Source organism: Malaclemys terrapin, chromosome 7 (assembly GCF_027887155.1).
Source record: "Malaclemys terrapin pileata isolate rMalTer1 chromosome 7, rMalTer1.hap1, whole genome shotgun sequence".
Taxonomy (NCBI): Eukaryota; Metazoa; Chordata; order Testudines; family Emydidae; genus Malaclemys; species Malaclemys terrapin.
The window spans coordinates 127774150-127800447 of record NC_071511.1 but is presented as its reverse complement, the minus strand read 5'-3'; the positions used below and the strand labels follow the sequence as shown (position 1 = coordinate 127800447).

The 26298-nt window shown below is 53.2% G+C and overlaps 1 protein-coding gene and 1 long non-coding RNA gene across 7 annotated transcripts in view; one reads left to right on the top strand and one right to left on the bottom strand.

Moving 5' to 3' along the window:
- Window positions 1–1106: 1106 nt before the first annotated feature.
- Window positions 1107–16264, bottom strand: LOC128840625 (uncharacterized). 2 transcript variants are annotated; one of them, XR_008445675.1, is made up of 3 exons: window positions 16185–16264; window positions 1993–2076; window positions 1107–1465 (listed from the first exon to the last, which is right to left on the bottom strand). It is a non-coding gene; the product is annotated as an uncharacterized LOC128840625 (long non-coding RNA). The 2 variants fall into 2 exon arrangements; XR_008445674.1 differs by having other exon boundaries at window positions 1993–2079; window positions 16185–16256.
- A 364-nt stretch (window positions 16265–16628) lies between these two features.
- Window positions 16629–26298, top strand: part of HPSE2 (heparanase 2 (inactive)) — a 279034-nt gene continuing 269364 nt past the window's right edge. For 3 of the 5 annotated variants that reach the window (XM_054034871.1, XM_054034867.1, XM_054034866.1), the window contains exons 1-2: window positions 17425–17824; window positions 18592–18749. In XM_054034871.1, coding sequence (XP_053890846.1) covers window positions 17433–17824; window positions 18592–18749 — 550 coding nt within the window. In that variant the 5' untranslated portion in view covers window positions 17425–17432. Of the gene's footprint in view, window positions 16972–17424; window positions 17825–18591; window positions 18750–26298 lie in introns of those variants that run through there. The other 2 variants (XM_054034870.1, XM_054034869.1) reach the window with 1 other exon arrangement.

The window sequence follows — 26298 nt, the reverse complement described above, 5'->3', positions numbered from 1 at the left end:
GTTCTTACAAATGTATTGTTTAATAATTTGTTCCAGTATTTTTCCAGGTATTGAAGATAGGCTGACTAGTCTATAATTCCACAGGTCCTCTTTGTTCTCCTTTTTAAAGATGGGGATTTATGTTTGTCCTCCAGTCCTCTGAGACCTCACCCATCCTCCATGAGTTCTCGAAGATAATTGCTAAAGGATCCAAGATTGCTTCAACTAGTTCCTTAAGTATCCTAGGATGAATTTCATCAAGCCCTGGCACCCTTGAATACATCTAACGTATCTAAATATTCTTTAACACGTTCTTTCCCTATTTTGTCCTGTGTTCCTTCCCCCTTGTTAATGTTAATTGTGTTGAGCATCTGGTCACCATTAACCTTTCTAAGGGAAGATTGAAGCAAAATAGGCATTAAATTCCTCAGCCTCCTTGTTGTCATCCAGTATTAGTTCTCCTTCCCCGCTAATTAGAGGACCTACATTTTCCTTTATCTTTCTCTTGCTCCTAATGTATTTAAAGAACCTCTTCTGATTGCCTTTTATGTCCCTTGCTAGGTGTAACTTCTTTTGTGCCTTAGCCATTCCAGTTTTGTCGCTACATGCTTGTGCTATGATTTTGTATTCCTTAGCAATTAGTCCACATTTCCACTTTTTGTAGGATTCCTTTTTGATTTTATATCATTACAGAGCTCATGATGGAGCCATATGGCCTCTTACTATATTGCAATGCTGCTTGCAGTGACTAAAGGGTGTAAGTACCAGTCTCAGGACCGACTGCTAGGAACCAGGCACAAACTCCACGTTGGCTGTGAGTTCTATACTTAGATTTCACCAACCAATTATGAAGTGTAAACTCCTCAGGTGTTGTAAGAGCCAGAACATGATGCAGACAGTCCCCTTGGGAAGTCACCCAGGAGAGCATATCTTTGTGACAGATGGTTCCTTACACCAAGAATCACAGCTACATTCAGGTTACTCCCAGTCCCAAAGGACCAGTCGCTTACCCCAGGTCAGTTGCCCCTTAGATATCACACCAAACACAATGCTTGTAGTCAATCCTGTAATAAACTATATGAAGATTTATTAAATAGGAAAGGAAACCAGAGAGTTATTTACAAAGTTAAAGCAGATAAACATATATTCACAAATGAGCTACTATCTTAAGTTTAAAAAAGTAATAGAAGCCTCTACAATAAGCAAGCTCTAGATGTCCATTAGGGCTAACACAGGCTAAGCAACTGGGGATCTCTTGCTTATGCCTAGAAAACCTTGCCCTCCTAGTCCAAGCAGCATAGAGATAACCATTTACTTTTTGCTAGGGATCATTATCCCCGTCCTGACACGTGCTCTGAGCTGCAAACTCAGATGATGGGAGGAATCCACTTGCATGACTCATTGTCATAGGGGGAGAGCAAAACAACAAAATCTTTTGTCCTCTTTAATGTCCCACAGTAGACCGTCTGGTGTCAATGGACCTTTCCTGTTGGGAAGGACGAAACACGTTCTGTTGATGATCAGCACTTCACAATAATTAATGTGTCTTTCCTGTCTGGTGAGTTACACAGTCACAGAGCCACTCAATACAATACAGCCACTCAAATATTACCTTACACTATGGGATACAAATGTTATGAGTGTGATTAATGCCGGCAGCAACTCACAAGCATTCCATAAAGTCTAAACACTAAATACATTCTTATAATTTAAATACCTATTTTAACAATACTATCACACAAGTGAGCTAGACTGATCCCAGCTATATATTTGTCAGTGTTTAATTGAGACATGGGGACTTTGGCACCTGCTCTGCCAGCGTCACAATCCTTCCTTCGCATCAGAGTAGGTTGCAGTTGTGCTTTTAACATCGAGAAACCGACAGCGTTCCTGAACTCCTTTATTCCTTAGATTTTCTTCCCAAGGGACCTTAGGTACCACCAGTTCTCTGAGTTGGTTAACGTTTTTGAAGTTTTATTAAGCAGTAGAAAAGAATCAACAAGACAAACCTACCTGGCAAATTGGATGGTTTTTTTCCCATTGGTGCCACCAAAAATAAGTGATCCCACATCGCTCTTCGATTTTGCAGATTCTTGACTACTTGAATGAAAAAGAAAGAACATGACCCTCAGCTCTGTCAAAGTGCACTTGGCGCCAATTTCAGCTTACCACCTGGCAGGGGAGGACCATGTGATCTTCTTAGCCAATGGCAGTTCAGTTCTTGAAGGGCCTAATTAAAGTGTTCCTTCCTATCAAGGAACCTGTCCCTCATGGGATTTAAACCTAGTACTTTCAGCCCAAATCTATGCCATCCTCTTCCCTGTTACCTCTGTCAGTTAAAATGGCATTTCTGGTTGTTATAACTTCTGCCACAAGAGTGGGAGAAATGCAGGCACTAATGGCTGACGCGCTGTACATGATGTCCCACCTGGACAAAGTATTCATGAGAACACACTCTGAATTTCTCCCCAAGGTAGTGACAGAATTCCATGTGAAGCAACAAATGCATCTACTCATATTCTTCCCGAAACTTCATGTACCCAAATCCGAGGCAATGTTGCATACATTAGAAGAGCCTTGGACTACTACTTAAACAGAGCAAAACTCTTTAGAACATCACCAAGGCTTCTGTCTCTGATGCGGAAAGGATGAAAGGTTTTGCAGTTTCATCCTAGAAATTATCGAACTGGATTCTGATGTCATTAAACCTACTGTGAGGTGGCCAAAGTAGATCCACCATCTGCGATCAGAGCTCACTCCACTAGAGCACAGGCTGCAGCTGCCGCAGCACTGTGACATTTCCGATATCAGACATTTGTAAAGCAGCCGCTTGGGCATCAGTTCACATGTCCACGATGCATTGTGCTCTGACAGAGGCCTCCAGTTCCAACACTGCACTTGGTAAAGCAGTTCTTCATGCATTGTTTACCTAATTACTCCGAACTCCCATCTCCTTAACAAAACCACTGCTTGGGAGGCACCACCAGTGAAATGGGCATATGGACAAACACTCAAAGGAGAATGAGACGTATTTACTATGTACCATTACTGAAGTTCTTCCAGATGTGTCGTCCAGATGCACATTCCACAACCCGCCCAGCCCTTCCATCCCCTCTGTGGCAGACGGACAGTCCCCTGATACATCCTCAACAAACGTATTGGAATCGAGATAAGCTTTATTGAATTAGGTTTAATGCCTTTGGGGTCCATTGTATTAAAAATGTAATCGAGTATGTGCTATTGTGGAATTGTATGTAACTCCTCAAGGAGGGAGGGGCGTGTTAACGTAATTCCACTGGTTATCAGCCACTTTGAAGCCACCCCCTGGAAACATTTGCATGTACTAGTTCAAACTGAATTCTCCTGTGGCCAACAAAGAAAGGATTTTGGATAAATAGCCTAGTTTTCAACAGCGTCAGGGCCTTCTTCCTGTTCCAGCAAATGGAGCGAACTTCTGGCCCATAGAGGGTCCCATTCCTTGGGGAAGAATTCGAAGGACTGGGCCTTCTGAGGCACTGGAAGCCTGCATGCTTGTTCCGAGCTGAAGCTGTGGATGAACTTGGGAAGTCCCTCGGGTGGGATGTTGAAGGACTGTTCCTGTCAGAGCCTGTGTTAGGGTTGGTGTGATCTCCGGTAAGCTTATTAGCATGCGAGTAGGCAGGACCGGCTCCAGGGTTTTTGCTGCCCCAAGCAGCGGAAAAAAAAAGTCACAATCATGATCGGCGACACTCCAGCGGCAGCTCCACTGCGCCGCTTTCTTCTTCGGCGGGAATTCGGCGGCAGGTGCTTCCCTCCAAGAGGGACCCGCTGCCAAATTGCCACCGAACAGCCCGACGTGCCGCCCCTTCCCCTTGGCCGCCCCAAGCACCTGCTTGCTGGGCTGGTGCCTGGAGCCGCCCCTGCGTGTAGGTTCTTTTATTGATTTTTAATATGTTTTTTCTGTAGTGCTTTTACCTTAAGAATAAAATAGGCTTGCATAAAGAGAGCTGTGTGGGATCTTTACCTGTGCGCAGTTTCACTGTTACCTGCTTGTTTGCTCTTCAGAGACAGGTAAGGTCATCTTTGCTGGGAACAACACTGTGAAGGTAGGGAACTGTGCAGCCCGGAAATACCCTGGTCAGAAGGGAGCGAGATGCCGGTTTCCACCCAAGAAAGGCAACAGCTGGGGAGCTGGAACCCTGAGAGAGGGTGCTCTAGCTGGGTCACTGACAGGAAATACAGGTGTTGTTGCCCTGACCTGTGACATATATGGAGACAGCATGTGTGGGACTGTAACCCCCTCTGCCCCAGAATCCTTACCTTGGGGATTCTGCATTGCGAAGGAACTGAACGCTGGCAGGCATGTTGTGCCCTTGTACACTGTCACTGCGAACAGGAGGGCTGGAGAGTGCATGCGCACTGTACAGATATTGCTGGCCAGAAAGACTCTGGTCTCTGGCACGAGGTGCATGTGCACCATCCGTGGAATGTGCATATGGACAACACATCTTGAAGAACTCCAGTTACTGTACAGGCTAAGTAATTTTTCATTCAGCCTAGTTTTAAATGTCCCAGCTGACGAGGCTTCCCCACTTTCTCTTTAGAGACAATTCCATGCCCTGATACTTCTCACTGTAAGTGTTCATATATATTCATCTTGAATGTCTCCTAATTAGCTCCGGGTTGTAACACCTCCCCCACCCCATTTGGAGCTCCCTAAATAGGTCCCCCTTGTGTTTATACAAGACTCAAAGATGCACATTCTTAACTTTACTACCCTGAGTAGTTCCATTGCTTTCTAGTTTTTACTCATGTCAGTAAAGGCACTTCCTATGGAACTACTCGGGATAGTACAGTTAAGTGTGTAAGTGTTTGAAGGATTGGGGCGTAAGATTATTATTGATATAGTGACTGAAAGGAGCGTTAGGCATTTTGTAAACACACACATGCCAAAAGAAAAAAGAAAAGGCCATGCCCCAAACAGCTTACAATAAAAAGGAAGCTTGCAGACAGGTGAGAGGATGTGACATACACTAAATAGTTTATAGGGGGGTTGAGGATAGTTTGGGGGTGTTGGGAAAATGTTTAATGTGTTCTGGAATGACTCTCTCTAGATATACTCCTCCCCTCCCCCTCTCCCTTTTCTCAATGGCAGCCTTGAAGATTAAAAACAGCAAGTACAGGGTAAAGGGAAAATAAAAAGAGAAATGTATTTACAAGTCTAACAAAGCCATGGACTAAATATTTACAGGCATAAAGAGTAAAAATGAGCCAGGCTTTCAAAAGTAATTATCATAATATAAGAATGAAACAACACTTTCGCCATGACTGAGGATGGGGCCAGAACTTCAGCTGGTGAAAATTGGATCTTTCCCAAGAAAATTAAAACAACACTAAACGACTGCTCATTTTCCTGACAAATCTGATGCCAAGAGAGATTCTTACTGTAGTCTCTTTCTTCGGGAGTTTGTCTTCGGCACTCCATCGGAGCGGAGACATACAGCCTTTGGGCCTCATTTGCTTCTCTCATGCACAAGTTTAAATCAGGAGTAACTGCCAAAGTCTATGGAATTACACCCGTGTAAATTCAGTATCAGCGAGAAGAGCATCGGGTCTTTTGACTGTCTTCTCTGGGGAGGCATCTACATCCGCCAGCTCATCAGGCCCCTCCAGCCATGTGGACTCCAGCCCCAGACTGGCTTTACCAGTTCAGACAGCAAACCTGCCTCTTTTGGTTATGACAATGCCTCTCTGCTCAATGTGCAGTGGCAATCAGAAAAGCTAACAGAATATTAGGAACCATTAGGAAAGGGATAGAGAATAAGACAGAAGATATCGTAATGCCTCTATATAAATCCATGGTGTGCTCACACCTTGAATACTGCGTGCAGATCTGATTGCCCCATCTCAAAAAGATAAATTGAAACTGGAAAAGGTACAGAGAAGGGCAGCAAAAATGATTAGGGGTATGGAACAGCTTCTGTAGCAGGAGAGATTAAAAAAACGAACTGTTTTAGCTTGGAAAAGAGATGGCTAAGGGAGGATATGATAGAGGTTTATAAAATCTTGACTGGTGTAGAGAAAGTGAAAAAGGAAGTGTTACTTACCCCTTCACATAACACAAGAACCAGGGGTCACCCAATGAAATTAATAGAAGGAGGTTTAAAACAAACAAAAGGAAGTATTTCTTCACACAACACACCGTCAACCTGTGAATCTCTTTGCCAGGGAATGTTGTGAAAGCCAAAACTAAACAGGGTTCAAAAAAGAACTAGATAAGTTCATGGAGGATAGGTCCATCAATGGCTATTAGCCAGGATGGCAGGAATGCAACGCCATGCTTTGAGGGCTCCTAGCCTCAGTTTGTCAGAAGCTGGGCGTGGATGACAGGCGATGGATCACTCCATGATTGCCTGTTCTATTCATTTCCTCTGAAGCACCTGGCACTGGCCACTGCCGGAAGACAGGATACTGGGGTAGATGGACTATTGGTCTGACCCAGTGTGGCCGCTCTTATGTTCATTCAGCCTGCTGAACACTCCTGGCACCAACTTCGTCTTCCCAAGCTTTTTTAATTTAAAAGAAGAGGCTTTTATAATAAACCCCTAATTTTTAAAAATTGAAATTGTTTATTTTTAGATGGAATTTGCTATTTCTGCAGTCCCAGTCTCCACTTTGTGGTTGCAGAGGGAGGTAGGATTGCTGCCTGAGGACATCACCAGCAAAATAGGACAGGCAGCTGAGCAGACAGTCTCCCGGCTGTTAGTCGGTGACAGGTAAGTGAATATTCCCCCGGTTGCTTTCTCCCCCAGTCCTGCAAGCTAGCCTCAAAGCCGGGAGACAGGCTGCTATTTTCTTGTTGTATGCTGCTGCTGGTGGCCTCAGCAGGTGACCGCACCGTGTCCTATAACCGCACTGCAGCCCTGGCCTGCAGTCAACAAGTGGAGACCAGTTCGGAGAAAATTCCACTTCAGAAAAATCCACCTTTCTAAACATGAGCTAGATTGGAGGGCAGGAAAGTGGGACTAAGGCAGAAGAGTAAAGGAGGTCAGAGGGAGAAATATTGTTTTCTCTCTGCCCTTTACTGTACATTGTCTTGGTATTTCATTTTAAAATAGGATCGACTTTGGTGGGGGAAGAGAATATGCAGATAGCTGGCTGCCACTCCACCACTTATTTGGACACCGGATACCACCTACAGTTTGTTGGTGTCTTTTTGGTAATGAGGGGTAAAAATTTCAAAAGCACCTCTGACTTGGACTCCTAAGTCCCATTTTCAAAAGTGACTTAGACAGTTGGGAGCCAAGTCACTTTTGAAAATGGGACTTAGGTTTCTAAATTGCTTAAGAGCTTTAGAAAAATTTAGCAGAGGTTCCCAGAACTGAACATAGTATTCCAGGTATAGTCAGGCGCGCCGCCAGCTTTTTTGCCGCCCTAGGAGGCGGAAGGTCCCGCCCCCGAAATGCCGCCGAAGATCCGGCCGCTGCGGTCGCCGCCTCCCAAATGTTAGCGCCCCTAGGTGACCGCCTCGGTTGCCTAATGGGTTGCGCCGGCCCTGGGTATAGTCACACTATAACGAGATAGAGAGGGAACTGTCTCCTGCCTGCCCCATCAACCTATGTCTCCAAGCCACCAAAAATTACATTGGCTTGTGCTGGGTTTCTTATTTCTCTGTTATTTGAACTGCTGTACTGCGCCACTCACTGAGGTGTCCAAGCACCTTCTAGAGTCCTTGGTGCCAACTTTCAGCCTTTACAGCTCTTAGGTTCCTTTCTCCCTTGGAATGTTTTGAGTTATTTTTCCTCACATGTATTAGCTGAATTGTTCCATGGCTAATCCCGTTTTTTAAATTTCCTGCTCATATTTAATGGAGTGACAGGTAATTTCCATCTCTAATTGTTTTAAGTACATGTTGCACAATGCTGTGACCTCACCTATTGTAGAAACCAGGCCCTTGTCTTTCAACTGGTGCAGCTGTGGACGCTGCACCCTCCTGCAGCTAGCTCCAGGATTCAGACCAAAGGAAAGAGGGGTCCCCTGCTCCAGAATACTAGAGTAATAGGTTCTTTGAGAAATGCCATGAAAAGTAATCTCCCTGCTACAGAGAAGTTTCGGAAGAGCAAAAGAGCCTCTAAAGATGAGGCAGTGAGAGCGAAAGCTGCCAGCTGGGGAACTGGACCTGTCCTTGTTGTGCTGGCTGCCCTGGTAGAGATAAGTTATGGGCTCTTGTTTCCCAACCCATGGTGGCAATGTTGAGGTGATGGTACTTAGAAAAGCTGTTGTCTGGTCAAGCACATCTCCTTCAAACTGCTTCTTTTGTTCCCTCTTGGCTTTGGTGAACTATTTGCAGCGTGATCAGGTTCTGCTCAGAGAGATTTCTTTCAGTACACACTGCTGCAATTAATTTGAACTTGGTTTCACTAAGGAACCCAGTGAAATGCTGGTCTGTGTGTGATGTGAGAGATCCTGTATCCTCTGGAGCCACGTCCCCAGCCCTGTTTCCCCTGGACTCCCCCGGCCTGGCTTTTATAGAACTGAGACAAGAAATAAGAAGAGACACATTTTGCAGTATTCTCTGTTTATCTTAAACTAGCCAAATGGCTTCATCAACATGTTTGAAACAGTATCTGAAGCAGAGCCGGGACATGAGAGCAGCTTTATCAAAGGGGAGGCTGCGCTGCTCTCCAGACTCCGGTGGGGCCGGAGCCCATGTGCCTCTAACAGTTATTTTATACTGTGCAGCATTCTCTTACATCATCTGCTTTGTGTAAACCTCATCGCCCCACAAACCAAAGCTGTGCCGACTGTTCCTGAGCCGACACGCCCCAAAGGCTGCAGTATCTGAGTTTGCTATTATCTGCCATTTGTTAACAGACCACAGTTGTGGCGCTGGGCAGTGGGCCCACTCGCTGCTCTTGGATTGCCCTGGACTATTGGAGACAAGGGGACATGAACCTGCTTACCTGACTTGCAGCTAGTGTGTGACTAAGGGCTGTGTGCATGAGTGAAGCCAGCAGTTCACTGCGGAGTATTCTCATCCAGAGAGAATAAGATCAAGAATATTATAGCAATGAAAAGAAAAGGCTGCTAGTGCCTGATCCAAAGGCCATTGAAGTCAATGAAATGATTCCCATTGACTTCAGTGGGTTTTGGATCAGGCCCTTGTTTGGCATGAAATGTGCATTGGTGTCTCCACGTTTCACTCTTGTCTGGGCAGGTACGATTCATGGCCACTCTGGGGACATTTGCTTTTGGAGCAGTTTATTAAACATCTTCTGACAGTGGGCCAGGGGCTCTGAGGGTGACTGTCATGGCCAGATCATTCACACTAGCTAATATTTAAAGTTTGATTTATAGGAATAATTTCCATGTATTGTTATGTTGAAAGCGTTTGAAGGGAACCCACCAGGGAGTTTGGGCCCAAAAGTGAAGTTCTGTGCATTTGTAAAACTGCAAACGGAATATTAATGGAAATAGGTTTGTGCAGTTTTTAAATGTCAATGAACAGCGTGTGTGTTTTGAATGAGGCTTCCCTGTGTAGAGTGTTTGTTCCAATTAACTCAGCATATGAACCAAAAGTGAAATTTACTAGAAACCAAAGTGAATTTGACTAATCTCTCTTTATTGAACAGGGGGAGTGAACTGCAAAATGAAATTGGAGATGGAACACTCCTTCAGTTGCAACCTTCTCTGTAATACAGGTGAGGATCTGGTTTTAAATGTGGCAAATTTAACTCCAGTTTCTCTTAGGAGGAATAACAAATGCTGAACTAGGAGGGTCTGGTGTTCAGATCTGATTAACTGGAGCGGCCCCCTGGCTGAGGGAATGCATTCTGCCAGGCGCTGAGGGGGCGTCCAAAGTGATTTGATTTCCTATTCAGCTGGCCACAAACACAACTCCTTCCATTTATCAGAAAGTAAACACAAAGCGCTGCCTAAACAAACCTGGAGACTAAATGGAAACTATATTGGTGGGCCCAGGGGACAGCAGCCTGGGCTGAACACATGGTTCCCAAACCACCCCTGCCAGAACTAACAGTCCCCCTGCTCCTGATGCCCAGTAATGCAGGGAGTGTGAGGCCCTGCTGTCTGGGGAACTGCTTGAAGAACAAAAACCCAGTTGAAAAGCACAAAGAGGCACCTAGGCCCAGATCCTGCTGGCCCCAATGGGGCTTGCAGTGGGAGCAGGGGTCTTCAGTTGCAAGACCTGATCCTATGAGCCTAATAGGCTCTTGCTAAAGCAAAATTTTAAAAATTCCCTCTGGTCCCGGTGGAGCTTTCTGCCTTTGATTCCCTGGCCTCTCCCTAGCCCCTCACTTCCTTGCACAGCACCTCATTAAACTAACAATAGCTGCTTGTTTGGGGTTTTAAAAAAGAATCTCATGTGCAAACGGCCCTAGTCTCCCACTGATCTGGATGAAATCCCAGCCTCACTGAGGGCACTAGGCTGCTAGAAACACCTGCAGGCTCACCCAGCTCTGCTCAGGAGCCCTCCGAGGGGTAGATATTTAACTGGCGATGACTCAGCTCCTGGCCCCAGCTCACCTGTTTGCTCTGCAGTGCCCTGGGGAGAGAGGCCAGGTCAGCACAGCTGCTTCCTGGGGGCTGCACCTTGTTCTACCTGTGGCCGTTTGTTCCCAGTGGGTTTTGTTGGGGCTGACCATCCCGGGAGATCTGCCTGTCCATCCATGTGCTTCCTGCGGAATGGTTCTGGGCAGGAGCTGCAAGGGGGGGGGTCCTTGTGTCGCGGGGAGCTGGGCCAGGGCCCAGCACTGCTGTTTGGCCCCTCTGCCTGGGAACCCTCCCCAAGATGAGCTCTGTGGGTCACACCCTGCCCCGCTGAAGTCAGTGGGAGTCTCTCCCATGTCTAACGGTGCCGGCGCATCTGAAGGTTATTTCCGGAGCGCTGCTGGCGAAGGCTGCAGCCGGCGCTTTGTCTGGGTGCGCTGAGCAGGCCGGGGTCAGGAGGCCGTTGTATCGTTACAGGCAGGGCTGGATTCTCCAGGCCGGCCGGGCTGTCCTCCCTCCCCGGGGCTGAGCGGGATCCCCTCCTGCCCTGGGGCGCGCCGGCCAGGGGGCTCCAGCCGGGCCCTCTGGGTCTCCTCTCCCAGCACGAACGAGGTGGCAACGCGGTCCCCGCGGCACAGATCAGTAACGGCGCAAAGAGAGAAGCGGCCCAAGGAGACAGAGGAGGCGCTGGGAGCCCCCGGGGCAGTAAAGCGCCGCTCCGGCTCGCCCCGGCCCTGCCATGTCCCCCGGCGCCAGGGCCCGCGGCTGCGAGGCCGCTGCAGCGCCTGGAGCTGCGCTGTTAAGCTGCCCAGAGCACAGGGAGCGGGGCGGGGCGGTGCGGGCGCCAGGCGGCGATGTGCGGATTGGGGCCCGCCGCGCCCTGCCCTGCCCTGTCCTGCCTAGCAGAGCCGGGCCGGGTGAAGCGAACTCTCCGCCGCGGGGTCAGGCCCCCGGCCAGGCCGGCCCTTGCCCCGTTACGCTCCGCGGCTGCGCTTGGGCAGGGTCCCCTTGGCTGTAGCGCGGGGCCGAGCCGGGCAGCACCGCCGGGCGCTCCGGGGCCACGGGAATCCACGCGGCATTGCGCCCTGATCCCATCCCGGGGTTGCCTTGGGAGCCAGGGCGGCCTGTACAGGGCCCCCACTGAGCAGGGATGGGGCCCTGGCGCGGTGGCTCAGCGAGGCGAGCGGCCCAGGGGGACGCGGGTGCCTCGAGGGCAGGGACGGCTCCGCTGGCGACGGGGAGGTGGCCCCTGCGCTCCCCGGCGTAGGGCGCGGCGCTGTCAGAGCACCCAGAGCCGCAGTCCCCGCTCGAGCGGGCTCCAGGGGGAGACCCCCCCTTGCAACGCGGTTCTTGCCCCCCGCCCCGGGAGCCGTTCGTTGTGCGGGGTGGGGCTACAGGCCCCGGGTCCGCTCCGCTGAGAAGCCCTCAGCTCTCCCGGCCGGAGCTGGGGCCGGGGATGGGCTCTGGGGTCCGGATCCTGCCCCCACCGACGCCTCGGTGGGAGGAGGATCAGTTCCCCCTTTAGCGCCCTGGCTGCGGCCTTTATTTCTGCGGCGCGTGGGTCACCCCAGCTCCCCGGGCTGCAGACGGGCTGCTCCCCTCCCCTCCCCTGCGGCGCCATGGGCCGTGTGACCTGCCGGGCTGGTGGTGGGTCCGGCCCTTCCCCAGTCCGGCGGCGGGCGCCTCCTTTGCCTACAGCCCGGGCCATGGCCGGAGGAGAAGCGTCCAGCGCGGCGGGGTGAACTTCTGGCCCCGATGAGGCTAATGGGGTGGTTACCCCAAGGGGCCTTGTGCGGACTGTGCCCGGTCCCGCCCCACGACGGACGGGGCACCCCGGCACAGGCTCGCCTTGCCCAGTCCTGCTCCAGCAGAGATCCCCGGGGATTTATTCCCCTGCTGGGGGGTCTGAGCTTACCAGGCACTGCTCTCACGGCCGTGCCCCGCTCCCTTCCTTGGGCTGGCACCAGCAGCGAGGCAGGCTGCCCACACCCCCTGGAAAGCGCAGGCCAGTGGCAGGGGGAGGGGGTTACACTCTGCCCTTGCTGGGATCCCCCGGGAGTAACAGCACCTGGAACCCCGGGTAGTAACAGCCCCGGGACCCCCCTGGAGTCACAGCCCCGGGACCCCCCTGGAGTCACAGCACCTGGAACCCCCTGGAGTCACAGCCCCGGGACCCCCCTGGAGTCACAGCTCCGGGGGACCCGGTAAGTCGGTGCAGTGACTTGCCCGCCATACGCAAGGGCCCGGGCTGGAGCAGCCCGGGCGGAGGGAGCCTGGCCTAGCTGCGGTCTGGTGCCTGAGCAGGGCGCTATCCCGCGGGTCTCTCCTGGTCCCTGCTTGGGGGCGGCGGGAGCCGGCCCCGTGCAGACCGTTGTCCCTGGCGCGGGTGTGCCCTGTTCCCTGGAGGAAGGCAGGGCCTGCAGGGCGCTGGGGGGGGGGGGGGCACCAACCAGCTTTAGCCGGGCAGGGGGCACTTCCCCTGGGGCGGAGCAGTAGCGGTCTCCTCCCAGAGCCTGGGGCGATCCAGGGGGGACAGGACGGCAGTGAAGGACCCGGCTCCCTGCAGCTCCAGGCCTGACCCGTGCCAGGGTGGCCCAGGCGGCGCTGTGCTGAGGAGCAGTGACCGGCAGGTGGCGCTGGGGACCCTGCTCTGCACTGGCACTACAGGCTCGGGCGAGCCCCAGGCGAGCCTCCAGATGGTGAGCCGGGGAATCACGGCCTGGCTGGGGCTGCCCCCGCGCCGGCCCCCGGGTGCCTGGTGAGAGCGGGGGTCTGCCTGGGGCCCGGGTAGGGTGTCAGTCCCCTGCGCACCGGGGGCAGGCAGGGCTGTATGGAGCCCGCGGGCTCGCCTGGGCTCTCCGGGCAGTGCGGGTTCGGAGGCCTTGTCTGTGCTGCGGGGGGCCAGTGCCCAGGCACCCGCGGGGCTCTGCACCGCCCCCCCGGGCTGGGTGGGCCCGTGCCAGGCTGCCCCAGGCCGTGGAAGGGCAGGGCGGGGCTGCGGGGCAGTGACCGGCAGCAAGGGCTTAGGCGGCGAGGACCCGTTTCACAGACCAGCGGAGTGTGGGAGCAGCCCCGCGGGTTAGGCCGCGGCGTTAGTGTAAGGAGAGGGGCTCGTCCCCAGCGGGCAGGGAAGGCGGCGGCCCTCCTGGGGCCGGTAGGGCCAGTCCCGGCCTCGCCCCCTTGCTCCTCGCGCTGCGGGAGCTTCCCCCTCCGAGCCGGGGCTGCAGGAGGAGTGCTCGGCGCTGCAGGGGCTGGATGGGTCCCGGTGCTCCCCCGCTCTTGGTGCTGCGCGCAGGGCCCCGGCTGAGTGGAGGGGAGGGGGCGGCCGCCAGCCTGTGTGAGCCTGGGAACCCGGGCATCCTGCCAGACCCCCTCTTCCCCCCGCCTGGGCGCCTCTCCCCCCAGCAGGGGCAGACTCGGACAGCAGCCCCGCAGTGCGGCGGGGGGGATGAATCGGACGCCTGTGGGGTTTCCATGCAGCGGGCAGAGCGGTGGATGTACCATCCCTTCCCGCTGCCCTCGGCAGCCAGGCGACCCGTGGGGCAGGCGCAGTTCTCGCATGGGCAGGGCGGGGCAGGCCAGTCTGTGTAATGCATGTCTGACCCCCGGCCTTGGCCTCTAGCCCGCTCAGACCGCAAGTGCTTTGACCCCCGGACCGCCTGTTCCTGAGGCGGTGAGAAGTGCCCGCAGCTCTCCGGGGCTCTGGGTAGTGCCCAGCTCCCTGCATTTGGCCCCTCTCTCGCACCGGTACAAGGAGGCACCGGGCGCTACCAACAAGACCCGGCCTGTTCAAAACGAATAAATCGGTAGTTTGAAGAGTGGCCCTAGGCCCTGCCGGATAACTCGGGGGCCAGGCACCGGGAGAGGCGCAGAAAGTGACCGTACAACAGGGAACCAATTCCCAGCTCTACTGAGCTCAGCCAGCTCCTCCCGCCCCACAAAAACCAAACAACCCCACAAATTAGATCACACAACCCGAACAAGGCAAACAAAACCCTCCCCCTACCCAAGCCGATAGTGCTAGCTGCCTGTGGGGATAGGTTTTACCTGGCAATAGCTAGTCAAAGTGTGCGTGTGTAGGTGACGGCCACTGGGGTTTAAAACTACCCCACCTCCTCTCACCAGGACTGTTGGGAAAATAACACTGTCCCCATGTCAACACACCTTTCTGGCAGTAGAGACTAGCCTCCATGAAGTTTGAGCATTGGCCTGCTAAACCCAGGGTTGTGAGTTCAATCCTTGAGGGGGCCACTTGGGGATCTGGGGCAAAATCAGTACTTGGTCCTGCTAGTGAAGGCGGGGGCTGGACTCAATGACCTTTCGGGATCCCTTCCAGTTCTAGGAGATAGGTATCTCTCCTTGTTTATTTATTTAGGCATTGTCCAGACAACAGAGTTAATTCTATTAGTCTCAGCTCCAGTTAGCCAACATAGTAACACACAGTAAATCCCAGTGAGGCCAGTTCGTAGTTTTCTCACATATTAGTAGGTTGTTCAGCTAAAGACTGGAGGGAGCCCCAGGTAACAGGTTGGATGGCGTCTACACTCTGTATTCACCCATGTGCTTCTAGGGTTTACTCAGCCTCTCTGCTGTGGGTATGGGTTAGTCTAAACCCATAGCTAGCTAGATCTGCCACCAGACATGTGAGAAACCAGCCAGCCATTGGTGGCAGGAAGGCTCCAGGGAGACGCTGGCCCTTACTTTATAGATGGATAGCTATTTTATACAGAAAATAGCTCTGTCTATACACATTGTGTCTATTTGCGTGTCCCCCTCTTTCTCCTCTGATCTCTTTAGACTGTGAACAGGGCACAGATCTTTCTTACTGTCTGTCTCTGAGTGCTCAGCACAACCAGGGCGGATTTTTCTTCATTGAAGAATGAACATTTCTCAGAAGCAGGGATTGCAGGACTGGGGCATATTTCCCAAACATGAGGCTGCCAGAAGCAAATCAAAAGGGTCCTTCAGAATATGGGAGATGCTGGGCCAGGCAACCTCCCCTGCGTTGGGGACTGGGGTGTTTCAGCCCGGCCTATTTTTCATCTCCCGCCTTTCTTTGCTAAATTTGCCATGCGGTAACTTCTTCATCACTTGGGGTCTTTTCACCCTCCCTGCCACTGGGCAAGTCTCCCTAAAACCTACAGTATCTTCTAGCTTACCCGTGAATGATTGGGCTTCATGCAGGAAGCAGTGGGTGAAATTCTTTGGCCTGTGTTATGTAGGAGGACAGACTAGATGATCTCAGGGGTTAGAATCTATGAATCTGAGAATCCCAGCGAGTTCATCATTCCAAATGAATCACGAGATTCATTCAGCCTTGTTTCCAACTCAGGAGCCCTGGAGACCCCCGGCCATTTATTCATCAGTTGAAATTATTCATTTTCGGTGTGTGTTTGACCCCCTTATTATACTCATTATTTATGAATTGCCTGGTGTTGATTTGTTGTGATCGATCAGATAGTATTTGTTTCTGTTCCTTGTGCCTGCACTTCTGGCATGGATACTTGTGTGCCTGCAAAGAGACATTTGGTGTGTGGGCTGCTAGAATGCAGATACTAGTACCAGGGCACAAGACTTTTGACCTGCACTTTCCACAAAGACTTGTGCCAGTAAAGTTCCGTGGCTCGGACTGACTGCACAAGGCAGTAAGGATGGCGGAAGCCAATTCCTGTACAAGTTGGGAGGGAAGAGTGGCGGAAAAGCGAGGCAGGACTCACCCAGTCCGGAGAGAGCAATGCGACCATCCGCGCACATCACACCGAGTCCCCGGCCCAAAGAGCCTGCGAATGCAGTCAGGACGCGTGTGCAAGTCTTGTAGCGCTCGTGCAGCCCTGCGTGGGGTGAGGGGCCACTGCCCTGGGTCTCCCTGAGCGACCATTTTACCCCAAGTTCTTGTCCATCAAATGCAAATGAAACAACGACACCTCGAACTCGCCACGGTCACATTTGGCCTCGTGACGAGACTCCTGAGCTCTGAGCTGAGAGGGTTAAACCAGGAGACTTCCCTTACCTTGAAAAAGTTAAAAATGTCCGCAGTCTACATCTCTTAAAGGGGCGGTGCCGGTTAACAAGGCGTCTTGGCACCGGCTGCTGGAAAGGCTGGTCAGGGGCGTGAGTTCCCCTCCACCAGCACCAAAACATTGCAAAAAAAGGCAGCGAGCCCCACACTTTAGATAAGGACAATTAGCCACCAGCGAGCCCCTGCCGAAAGAGGGGTGTCATTAGCGGGGTCCCGCAGCTCAGCATGCCCCATCCCAGCTCCTGCCCCCCGGGGGTCCTCGCCCTCCTGGCCCCTTGGCTGGCTCTGATGGCGCACCTCTCCCTTTCCTCCCAAGCCGGGGACAGGAGAGCGGTCCCCGCAGAGAAACCTCCAGGAGTGAAGGGACGGACTCTCATTCTTCTGGATGTGAACACCAAGAGCCCTGTCAGGATAACCAGTGAGAACTTCCTCTCCTTGCAGCTGGACCCGTCCATCATCCATGATGGTTGGCTCGATTTCTTAAGGTAAGGCGGGAGCTCCGCGTGCACCCCTCTCCGCCCCGCTCCCCACTCGCAGCCCCCAGAGAGGCCAGGCGAATGGTCCAGAGCCCTGGGCCGGCTCCGCGCTGCGGCCGGCGCTTGTTGTGACGGAGCATTGAGTGTTTCCCATTAAGATGCACATGTTTGCAATGGAGAAGGCATTTCAGAAACTTATCAGTTATGACTGAAAAAATGTCGGGCTTCCCTCTCCCCAGCAATTAGCCTCTGCCAAAAGCAGCAGGCGGTGCCGAGCCAGCACAGGGAGCCGAGCGGGGACGCCCCCCCGAACCGCTCCTGGTTCCTGCCGGGCGGGGAGCCGGGTTCGGGTTCGGGCTGCGGGGCCGGCTCGCTCGCCCGTCGGCTGCTCGGCTAGTTGCGAGCAGGCAGCTCCTGGTACCGAGGGCAAACCCTGCCTCCGAGGTAAGTAGCCGTGCTTCGCCCGGACAATGTGGCATTGCAGCGGCCTGGAGGAGGCAGCCCCGCCCGGGGAGCGCCCCCTCCCTTCCCGGGGGCAGTCGGGCCGGAGGTCTGCAGGGGAGCGGGGTGTCTCTGGCGGGACCCGCTTCCAGCGCGCCGAGGCTCGGCTCAGTTACATTTCCCGGTTACGCGGAGGATTAGCAACGCAAACACACGGCGGGGCACGCTCCGGGAAAGCAGGATTGGACGCTGGGCTCCGGCGCGCAGCCCCACAAGCAGGACCCCGGCCCGGGCGCAGGCTACCCCGGTGTCCGCCGCTGGGTTCCCTTGGAACAGAAGCTCGCCTGCCCTTTGCTCCGCGGAGGGCCCGGGCAGCGTCCCAGGGACTGGCAGCGGCGGAGAGGCGAAGCGCGGAGACAAGGTTCGGTTGGAAACCACCAAGCCGGGCCCAGGGCAGGGTCCGCGGGGCGCGCACTCACCGAGGGATGGGACCGCCTGTGCGCTAGCGAAGCTGCGGCGCCCCCGGGAACGGGCAGCCGCAATGGTGCAGGCTCGCTAGGGTCGGGCCCGCCGGGGTCCTGGGGAGGGACCAGTTGGCCATTTCCCGGGAAAGCGGGTGGGTGCCCCCATCTTTGCCGAGGCGGGCTCCGGTTGCCGGGCTAAGGCGACCAGGGCCGGGCGCAGTGGGAGAGAAGTAGCGGCTCTCCCCGCCGCGCCGCTCAGCTCCGGGGCTGGTTGCCGGCCCGAGCGGGCTCCCCAGGTGGGTTTGCAGCCGCGCCGGGGCCGCTGGAAAGTCTTTAAAAGCCCGAATGAGACGCGAGCGCCTCGCCCGAGCTCGGCTGCGGTGTCCCGGCGGGAGTTCTCTCCCATCGGGGGTCCCCGGGCCTGCGCGGGCTTCTGGGGGAGACGAGCAGCCCGAGATCCTGGCCAGGAATGCCTCGGGCCCGATCCTGCCCGGCCCCCGAGTTATCCCGGGGCAGCCCCAGGCTTCAGCGGGGGCTGCGGCCAGCGCTGGGCAGGGACCGGCTCGGCCTTGCATCCTGCGGAAGAGGAAACGGGGCTGCTGGGACCCTCCAAGATCCGGGACCCCCGGGGGTGGGCTGCTCCGCAGGAGGTATTTGGGTCCGGGGCGCCCCGGGCCAGCCCCCCCGGTGCTCCCCCCTCAGTGCCTTGCTCTCTCCTTCCCAGCTCCAGGCGCCTGGTGACCCTGGCCCGGGGCCTGGCTCCCGCCTTTCTGCGCTTCGCGGGGAAGAGGACCGATTTCCTGCAGTTCCAGAACCTGAAGAACCCGGCCAAGAGCCGCGGGGGGCCCGGCCCGGACTATTACCTCAAGAACTACGAGGACGGTGAGCCGGGGAGGGCGCGGCGGGTCCCTGCGGACAGCTGGGTCGGTGCGCGCCAGAGGCACCGGCTGTGAGACGCGCTGCGGGGTGTGCGCCGGACCCCCGGCTTCTGGGCAGCGGGACGCGAGGCAGGACGCGGGGTGTCGGTGTGGGGCGGCGGGAGGGCAGCTGGGGCACAGGCCCGTGTGTCTGGCAGGCGGCTCTGCGGGGGCCGAGTCGCTGCAGATCTCCAGGCCCTGGACCGCAGGGCGGCCAGCGGCCCCCGGGACCGGGAGGGGTCAAAGCCTGGCTCCTGCTGAAACGGTGAGCTGCGTTTGCCGCCGACTCCCGGGTGAGTGCGGGAGGGGCCGGTGCGGGGTGCTACGGGCCCGGCAGGAGAACGGACCTTTGCCCTTAGCTTTGGTCGGTGCTTTGACTCTCCTTATTTCTGCTGTGTTGGGGTCGGAGGGAGGCCAGGTGTGTGTGCGGTTCTGGGGGTGTGTGAGGGGATAGCGGTGGTGGGTGCGGGGAGGCCAGGGGTGTGTGGTTCTCGGTGTGTGTAGTTGTGATGGGAGGGGGGGCTGGGGTGTGTGGTTCTCGGGGTGTGTAGTTGTGGTGGGGGGGCTGGGGTGTGTGGTTCTCGGCGTGTGTAGTGGTGGTGCGGGGAGGCCTGGGGTGTGCGGTTCTGGGGTGTGTAGTTGTGGTGGTGAGGGGAGGCCAGGGGTGTGTGGTCCTCGGGGTGTGTAGTTGTGGTGAGGGGGGCAGGGGTGTGTGGTTCTCGGGGTGTGTAGTTGTGAGGGGGGGCTGGGGTGTGTGGTTGTGGTAGTGCGGGAGGCAGGGGTGTGCGGTTCTCGGGGTGTGTAGTTGTGGGGGGGGGCTGGGGTGTGTGGTTGTGGTAGTGCGGGAGGCAGGGGTGTGCGGTTCTCGGGGTGTGTAGTTGTGGGGGGGCTGGGGTGTGTGGTTGTGGTAGTGCGGCAGGCAGGGGTGTGCGGTTCGGGGCTGTGTGTAGGGGGTGGCGGGCTCGGACGATACTCTCTGGATCCCGGGTAAAACCCGCTTTCTGGTAGGCGCCTGTTTCCCCCCCCCCCGCCCCCCAGTAACGCTCCCACACACTCGCCCTGCGGCCGGGCCTGTTCGGCCTCGGTCCCCTTGGCGTGTGAAAGCAGCGCGCTGCCCCGGCTGCCCTCCGGGCTGGGTGAGTCACTCCGCCCCGGCAGCCCGTGTGCTCCTCTCGGGGCCCCGAGCCCGGAGGTTCAGTGCCCAGGCGTCCCCGTGCGGCCTGGCGCCCATCGCGGTGGTGTCGGGGCGCAGCGTTCAAGTTGTCCGGGACCGGAGGCAGCGGCGCCCGCCCGGCCCCGCCGAAGCTGCTGGGGTGTCGGAGCTCGGCAGACGCAGCCGAAGGAGCCCCGGGCAGGGCAGGAGCGTCCGGCTGTGCCCGCGGGAGTTCATCCGGCGGCTCCGGTCGCTTGGCTCTGTCCCTGCTGATGCCCCGTGGAGCGGCCGGAGGATGCGGTTCCCTCCCCCCGCAGACCGGAGCCCAGAGAGGCAGATTCAGCCCTGAGCATCCGTCCCCGCGCCCGTCTGCAGCCCGGACACTGCCCTCGCCAGTCTCCGGTTCCCCGCACCCCGGGGGCTGTTCCCGGCACCGGGGGCCGGTTCGGGCGCTGGTTCCGTCGGGCTCACACCCATCCAGCGGTCTCTCGACGCCGCGACTCTTAGCCTCTGCTCCTCCTCACCGCCACCAAACTACACCCGCGTCGGGCTCCCGCGGTGCTACCCCGGCTGCGGGCAGCCGCCGCCCCCGGCCCCGCGATGCCTTCCCGGCTCCCCTGGCCGGGCCGGGCCGGGGTCGCTCTGCACGCAGCGAGGGCGAATCTCATGCTCTGGTTTTAGAGAGCGGGTCAAAACCGTCATGAGCAACGGGGCAAATCTCTCCGTCCCGGTCTCTTCGCCGTGTCCTGCCTGTAGCTTGCCAGCCATGGAGCCGGTTGAAAAAAATCATTTTTTTTTTTTTTTTGCCAAAGAAAGCAGAAAAAAAAAAACCCAGTTAGATTTTCTGCTAAGTCTCCCGGCCTCCATTTTTCACCCGGCTCTGCCGTTTCCTTCCCACATTTCTAACATTTCTGGCCTCTTCGCCTTATTTCTCTCCCCGCGCTGGCGTTCACACGCCTCCCAATTTCACATCCTCTGCCAGCGAAATGAGTGTGCTGTTTACTCCACTTCCAGATAATTAATGAAAATGTTAAATAAGACCAGACTCAACACTGCTAGGCACCTTCGCCAGCCCCATCCCTTGCTGTTTATTATTTCCTTTTGTTTAGCGCTGCGTTTTTCAGTCCGCTTGAGAGTCCCAACCTATTTGAATTTAATTCTGTTTACCGAGATGGTTCTAAGCCATTGGACCAGATTTCTCGCTGGTTTATCTCAATTGTTCCTAGCAGTTATGCCAGAGAAGGATTTAGTGCGGTACTACAATTAAGGTATTAATTAAGCGTTACTACAATTAAGGTATTACATTTATTACATTGACTTCATTCCTTTTATCTACTTTGTAATACAGCACTAAAAAGCAGTCACAATCGTCTGACATGATTTGTCTTCTATAAAGGCAGGCTGCTTACTGACCTTGGTTCACTTATTCTTCAGAGTTTTACATATTTCCCTCACCCCCCCCCCCCTACATTTTCCATTCTTTAACTGGTGTGAAGCTAGCACTGAGAGGTAATTGTAGGGTTACTTTTGTTTCCTTTTTTAAAAGGTCGGATGTTTGCCTTTTTCTCTCTTCCCCCAACCCTTTGGTTCCTCCCCAATTGTATGTGACTTTTATAAATAATCATCGGTGTTTTGGGATGTTAGCCAATTCCACGTGTTGCCTGTATGTTGCCTAGGTTCAAATCTTACCTGCTTTTGGGCCAGATCTTGCAGCCCTTCCTCATGTGAGAAACCCTATTAATGCCAATGAAATCACTCACTCTAGCAAGAGTGTGTGTGTTCCACTCTATGCATCCGAAGAAGTGGGCTGTAGCCCACGAAAGCTTATGCTGAAATAAATCTGTTAGTCTCTAAGGTGCCACAAGTACTCCTGTTCTTCTAGCAAGAGTGGCCAGGTAAAGTTTTATTAATAATAGTTGTTTTTAAAGGGTTTTAAAATTTTTCAATTGTCCACATTTATTTATTTTTCCTCATTAAAAACAGATAATAAAAAGCATTTCAGTACCTTAAAATTTAAAATAAAAACGACAAATTGCAGCACTTTGCTTTTGTATTAGTGGTTCTGGCTTTTTCTTTAGAATTTTTTTCTCCCTTGAAATATTTGTATAAGCATTTTTCCTTCCTTTTGGACAGCATTAATTCAGGCAAAGAAACTTCAGGAAACTGTAGTGGCAAAGCTCTATCCTTCATTATTTAATTAAGAAAGCGGAATATAATGACTACAAATAGGGGGGAAAAAAGTAACAATTTTTGTCGTCTTTTTAAAATATCCCTTTTCTAGCTGTGACTTAAAAGAGCCAGTAGCTGAAGATTTAGGAAGCCAATTAATGTAGAAAGACGGATCCCAGTGGTAGATCAGTAGCAAAGACAATAATTTGCAGAGCGCTAGTCAAACAGTGAAGCACTGAATGGAAAAAGCAGACATATTTGCCAGTTTTTTCCTCTCTCTCTCTCTGCCTGATCTGATTTGCACTCAGATCAACAGGCTTGTATTCTGCTCCGTACAGGCAGGTGGGTCATTCGGGTATTTCTTTTATCTCGGTGTTTCACTAGATAAAGCAGTCCTGATCTTGTGCTACCCTAACAAATCTCAAGGGAAGAGTTTGTCTTAATCTCAGTCCGTGGAGGTGCAGATGGAAGAAAAAATGCCGGCCCAGCCAGCTGTAGTCAAACATCTCTGGGAGAAACGAACTGTACGGCATAAACTGTGGATGGTTCATACAAAACATTTGTAGAAATAAATGTTGCAGCTTCAGCCCAAAGGTCAATATTTCAACACCTTGCGGCAGAGAACTTCCACTTATTAAATGTCTTCACTAGGGGTTTTCATGACGGAATGACTGAAGGCTTTTGTTTCTTCAGTTTTCCTCATGGCAATAAAGTTGAAATGTAGCAGCCTTTCAAAATGAAGTTTCTCATAGAAGTTGTAACCACAGGTCTTAACTTTTCATCACTTAAATGTGGAACAGAACCATTGCAAATGTGGGTGAGGGAAGGAGGGGACACATGTGGTGTCTATCAGAGATCAGTGTAAATCAGAAAGGTGTGCTAAGGGGGATTTCCTGCCTAGAAGCAAAACTTTCTTATTTGTTCCTAAGATCTCTGTGTGGAAACTTCATGACCAGAAGCTAGTAACTGTCATTGTATTAGAGAGGATCTTTTTGTGTGCAGGTTGTGCTGAGAGCTTCACTAGAGGAATCCAGTTCTCTGAAATGAAATCCTGCTGCCTCTGCCAAGCTCTACCCCACCTCACCGAGTCCTAGTAGCCATGTTATCTTTCCACAGCATCACTATGCCACTCTTATCAAGAATGCAGGAACTATTTGCATTGTAGTAGCACCTAGAGGCTGCCCTCCGAATCAGGGCCCCATTGTGCTAGGCACTGAACAAACACGTAAGAAGAGATGTCCTGTACCCTGAGGAGCTAAATAAACAACATAGACAAAAGGTATAAATCTGGGAGGCAGCCTGTGATCAGAGCAACCAGAGAGCGTGCTGGCAAGTGTCATGTTAGTTACCTCTTTTTTTCTAAGTTATCTGTGTTTGTCCATTTTTCTCTGTATGTGCTTTTGTGTGTTTTAAAATCTATTATTGGCCTGGGGTGGGGTGACGTGAAAAGGGTGGAGAGGATGAGTTAATAGGAACAAGGTATTAGGAAAGAGGGACTTGTGATGCTACAGCTGTTAAGACCAGGTCAGCCTCTTTGCCTTAAGCCCCTTGTGACAGCGATGTTCCAAGAGAAGAGCCAGGACTTGCCCCGGGGACTCAGCTAGGCTGAGGCTGCCTGGCGTTCTTGGTATTGTGGTGAGTGCTGGCTCAGCTGCTGCGCTTCCCTTTCTTTTGCAGAGGGGACACGTGGCCATGCCTGGAACATATCAAACAGCGTTTCAGTTAAATGCCTAGAAGGTCATTTCAGGGCTTGGGGTTCTTGGATCCGGGCTGAATCCAAGAGGAGTGGGGAGAGTTCCTCCCACAGGGGGTCTGAGTGTAAGTGGGACAAGATGTTTATGAGGGTTTTTGCCCCTGGACATAGGGTTAAATTCATGTGGCATTAATTTAGATGGAGAGCTCCTAGAGGCAGGGACTGTCTTTCTGCATGGGGTTTGTACAGCACCTAGCACCATGGTGCCCCCATCCTGCTTGGGGCTCTAGGCACTACCCTAATAGAAGGGATAAATATTCCCTCCATTGGGTGGGTCATTCTCCCCCAGGGATCTAGGAGTGTCTCTGTGTCTGTCCTGTGTTTTATCACACTCACAGGTGTTCTAGTATCAGAGGGGTAGCCGTGTTAGTCTGAATCTGTAAAAAGCAACAGAGGGTCCTGTGGCACCTTTAAGACTAACAGAAGTATTGGGAGCATAAGCTTTCATGGGTGAGAACCTCACTTCTTCAGTGCATCTTACCCACGAAAGCTTATGCTCCCAATACTTCTGTTAGTCTTAAAGGTGCCACAGGACCCTCTGTTGCTTTTTACAGGTGTTCTAGGCATTTCACAGAGAACTAGATAGGATCCTGCCCCAAGCAGCCTGCAATGCAAGGGAGGAAATAACATTCCAGAGGTGGGGGGAGTGGTGCCTTCAGCATGTCTGGGCTTTGGGTTCAGAGCTTCGTGTTTTGTTTTAATTAAGGGCAGACACGCTCCTGTTTGTAGCCAGCGCGGAAGGAGAGTTCTTAGCAGTAACTTGAAGGAGTTGAGGGTGGAGACTTCACAGGTAGATTTTGGTGGTTGTTCCTGGTAGCCAGGGCAGCAAGGCAGGTGAAAAGGTAGCCAGGGAGGGGACTAGATTAATGCAGGGGCTTTAGGGGTTGCAGCCGAGGGCCTTGGATTTTGAGAGCCCCCCCCCCCCAACATGTATAGTTTGTTGCATGGCTCTTCAATTGGCTTGGGGGGGCTGGGCCAGCTGCTCTGCCATGCCACCTGAGAGAAGCAGCCAATCACAGCTGCCCGGGAAGCAGGGAGCTCTGTCTGTTCTCACAGGAAGGGAGGGGCTGGGGGAGAAGAAAGAGCTCTGCAGCTCCCCCTCTCCGTAACACCCCACCTGGGAAGGTGGAGGGAGTGAAGAGCCCCAGGAGCTGCCCCCCGACCTGGAAGGGTCTGGGGGAGCCCTGCTGCAGTTGCCCCCCCCCCCCCCAGCCTGGGAGGATGGGTGGTGAAGGAACCCAGCGGGAGTGCAGGTCAGCCGGGGGGCACAGCTGATGGGGGGGATAGGGATTGGGCAGATGTGGGGGGCTGAGGGGGCAGAACTGATGGGGGCTGGGCAGATGGTCTCCATTTGCCTTCTGTTTACCATCATGCCATTTATTTAATTTAGAATTTTTTCCATTTACATTTAAACCCCTTGGGGCTAGATGGTGTTGATACATTTCCACTTATAGTGCTACACTTTTAATCATGCACTTAATCCGAAGTTTATGCAACATAAGGGGATCAGTAATTGATGGGCTTTCATGAATTAGTTTGATTGCTCATTGCACAGTACTTTTCTGGAAGAAAAAAAAAAGACAGAGTGAGTGATTGTCAAAATTTCAGGCATTAAGAAAGAAAAATGAGATGTCCATTTCTTTGAGTTTAACTTCTAACTTTAATTTCATACTTTTAAGACTTAATATTAATAATGTACTGTTAATAGCATTTTGGTGTATTTGTATTATTATTTATTTGCAAGATTTCATTGGAATATTGTCTATCAGCACTTAACCTTTGATTTTTAAGATTCAGAAATACGGTCTGGCACGCCACACTTGCGAGTTTGCCACCCCAGGCTGCTGGAGAGAACAAACAGCCTCAGAACCCTTTGGCCCTAGAGAGAGCCCTTTGGCCCACCAGAAAATGTAATTGAATACCACTGCTGTAGGTAATTAAAGCCATAGCGTTACTGTTTTTATTACTACCAGTTATGTGCTGAAATTAAAAATAGTTTTGTTTGTTTTAACTGCCATTCAGTTTTAGAGTTGGTGCATCACATTTAAAAACCGAACTGTAATAACCAAGGTAATTTTAACAGCATAGTGTTTGACATCAGCATGGGTGGTAGTAAAACAGTAAAAAGAAGGATCTGAATAGGCACAGAGGTCCCCCCAGAACTATAATAGCCCTGTCCCTCATCAAACTTAATTTGGGCCCAGTGGAACCGGCCCAGTCCTTGTTGGAGTAGTGTGGGGCTTAGGCAGGAGAAGCAGGGTGTTCAGATCAGGTACTGTAGGCCTCGGTCCTTGTATGTTTCTTTTCTCTCTTGCCTGGAAAGTGGTCACCTGAGGGACTTGCTTCTAGACTCCCCTGCCCCCCTACTGTGTGGTTAGGGACAAGCAGACTGAACAGACCGGCTTGGCCACTCCAGCCAGTAAGGAGTGGATTACTAAA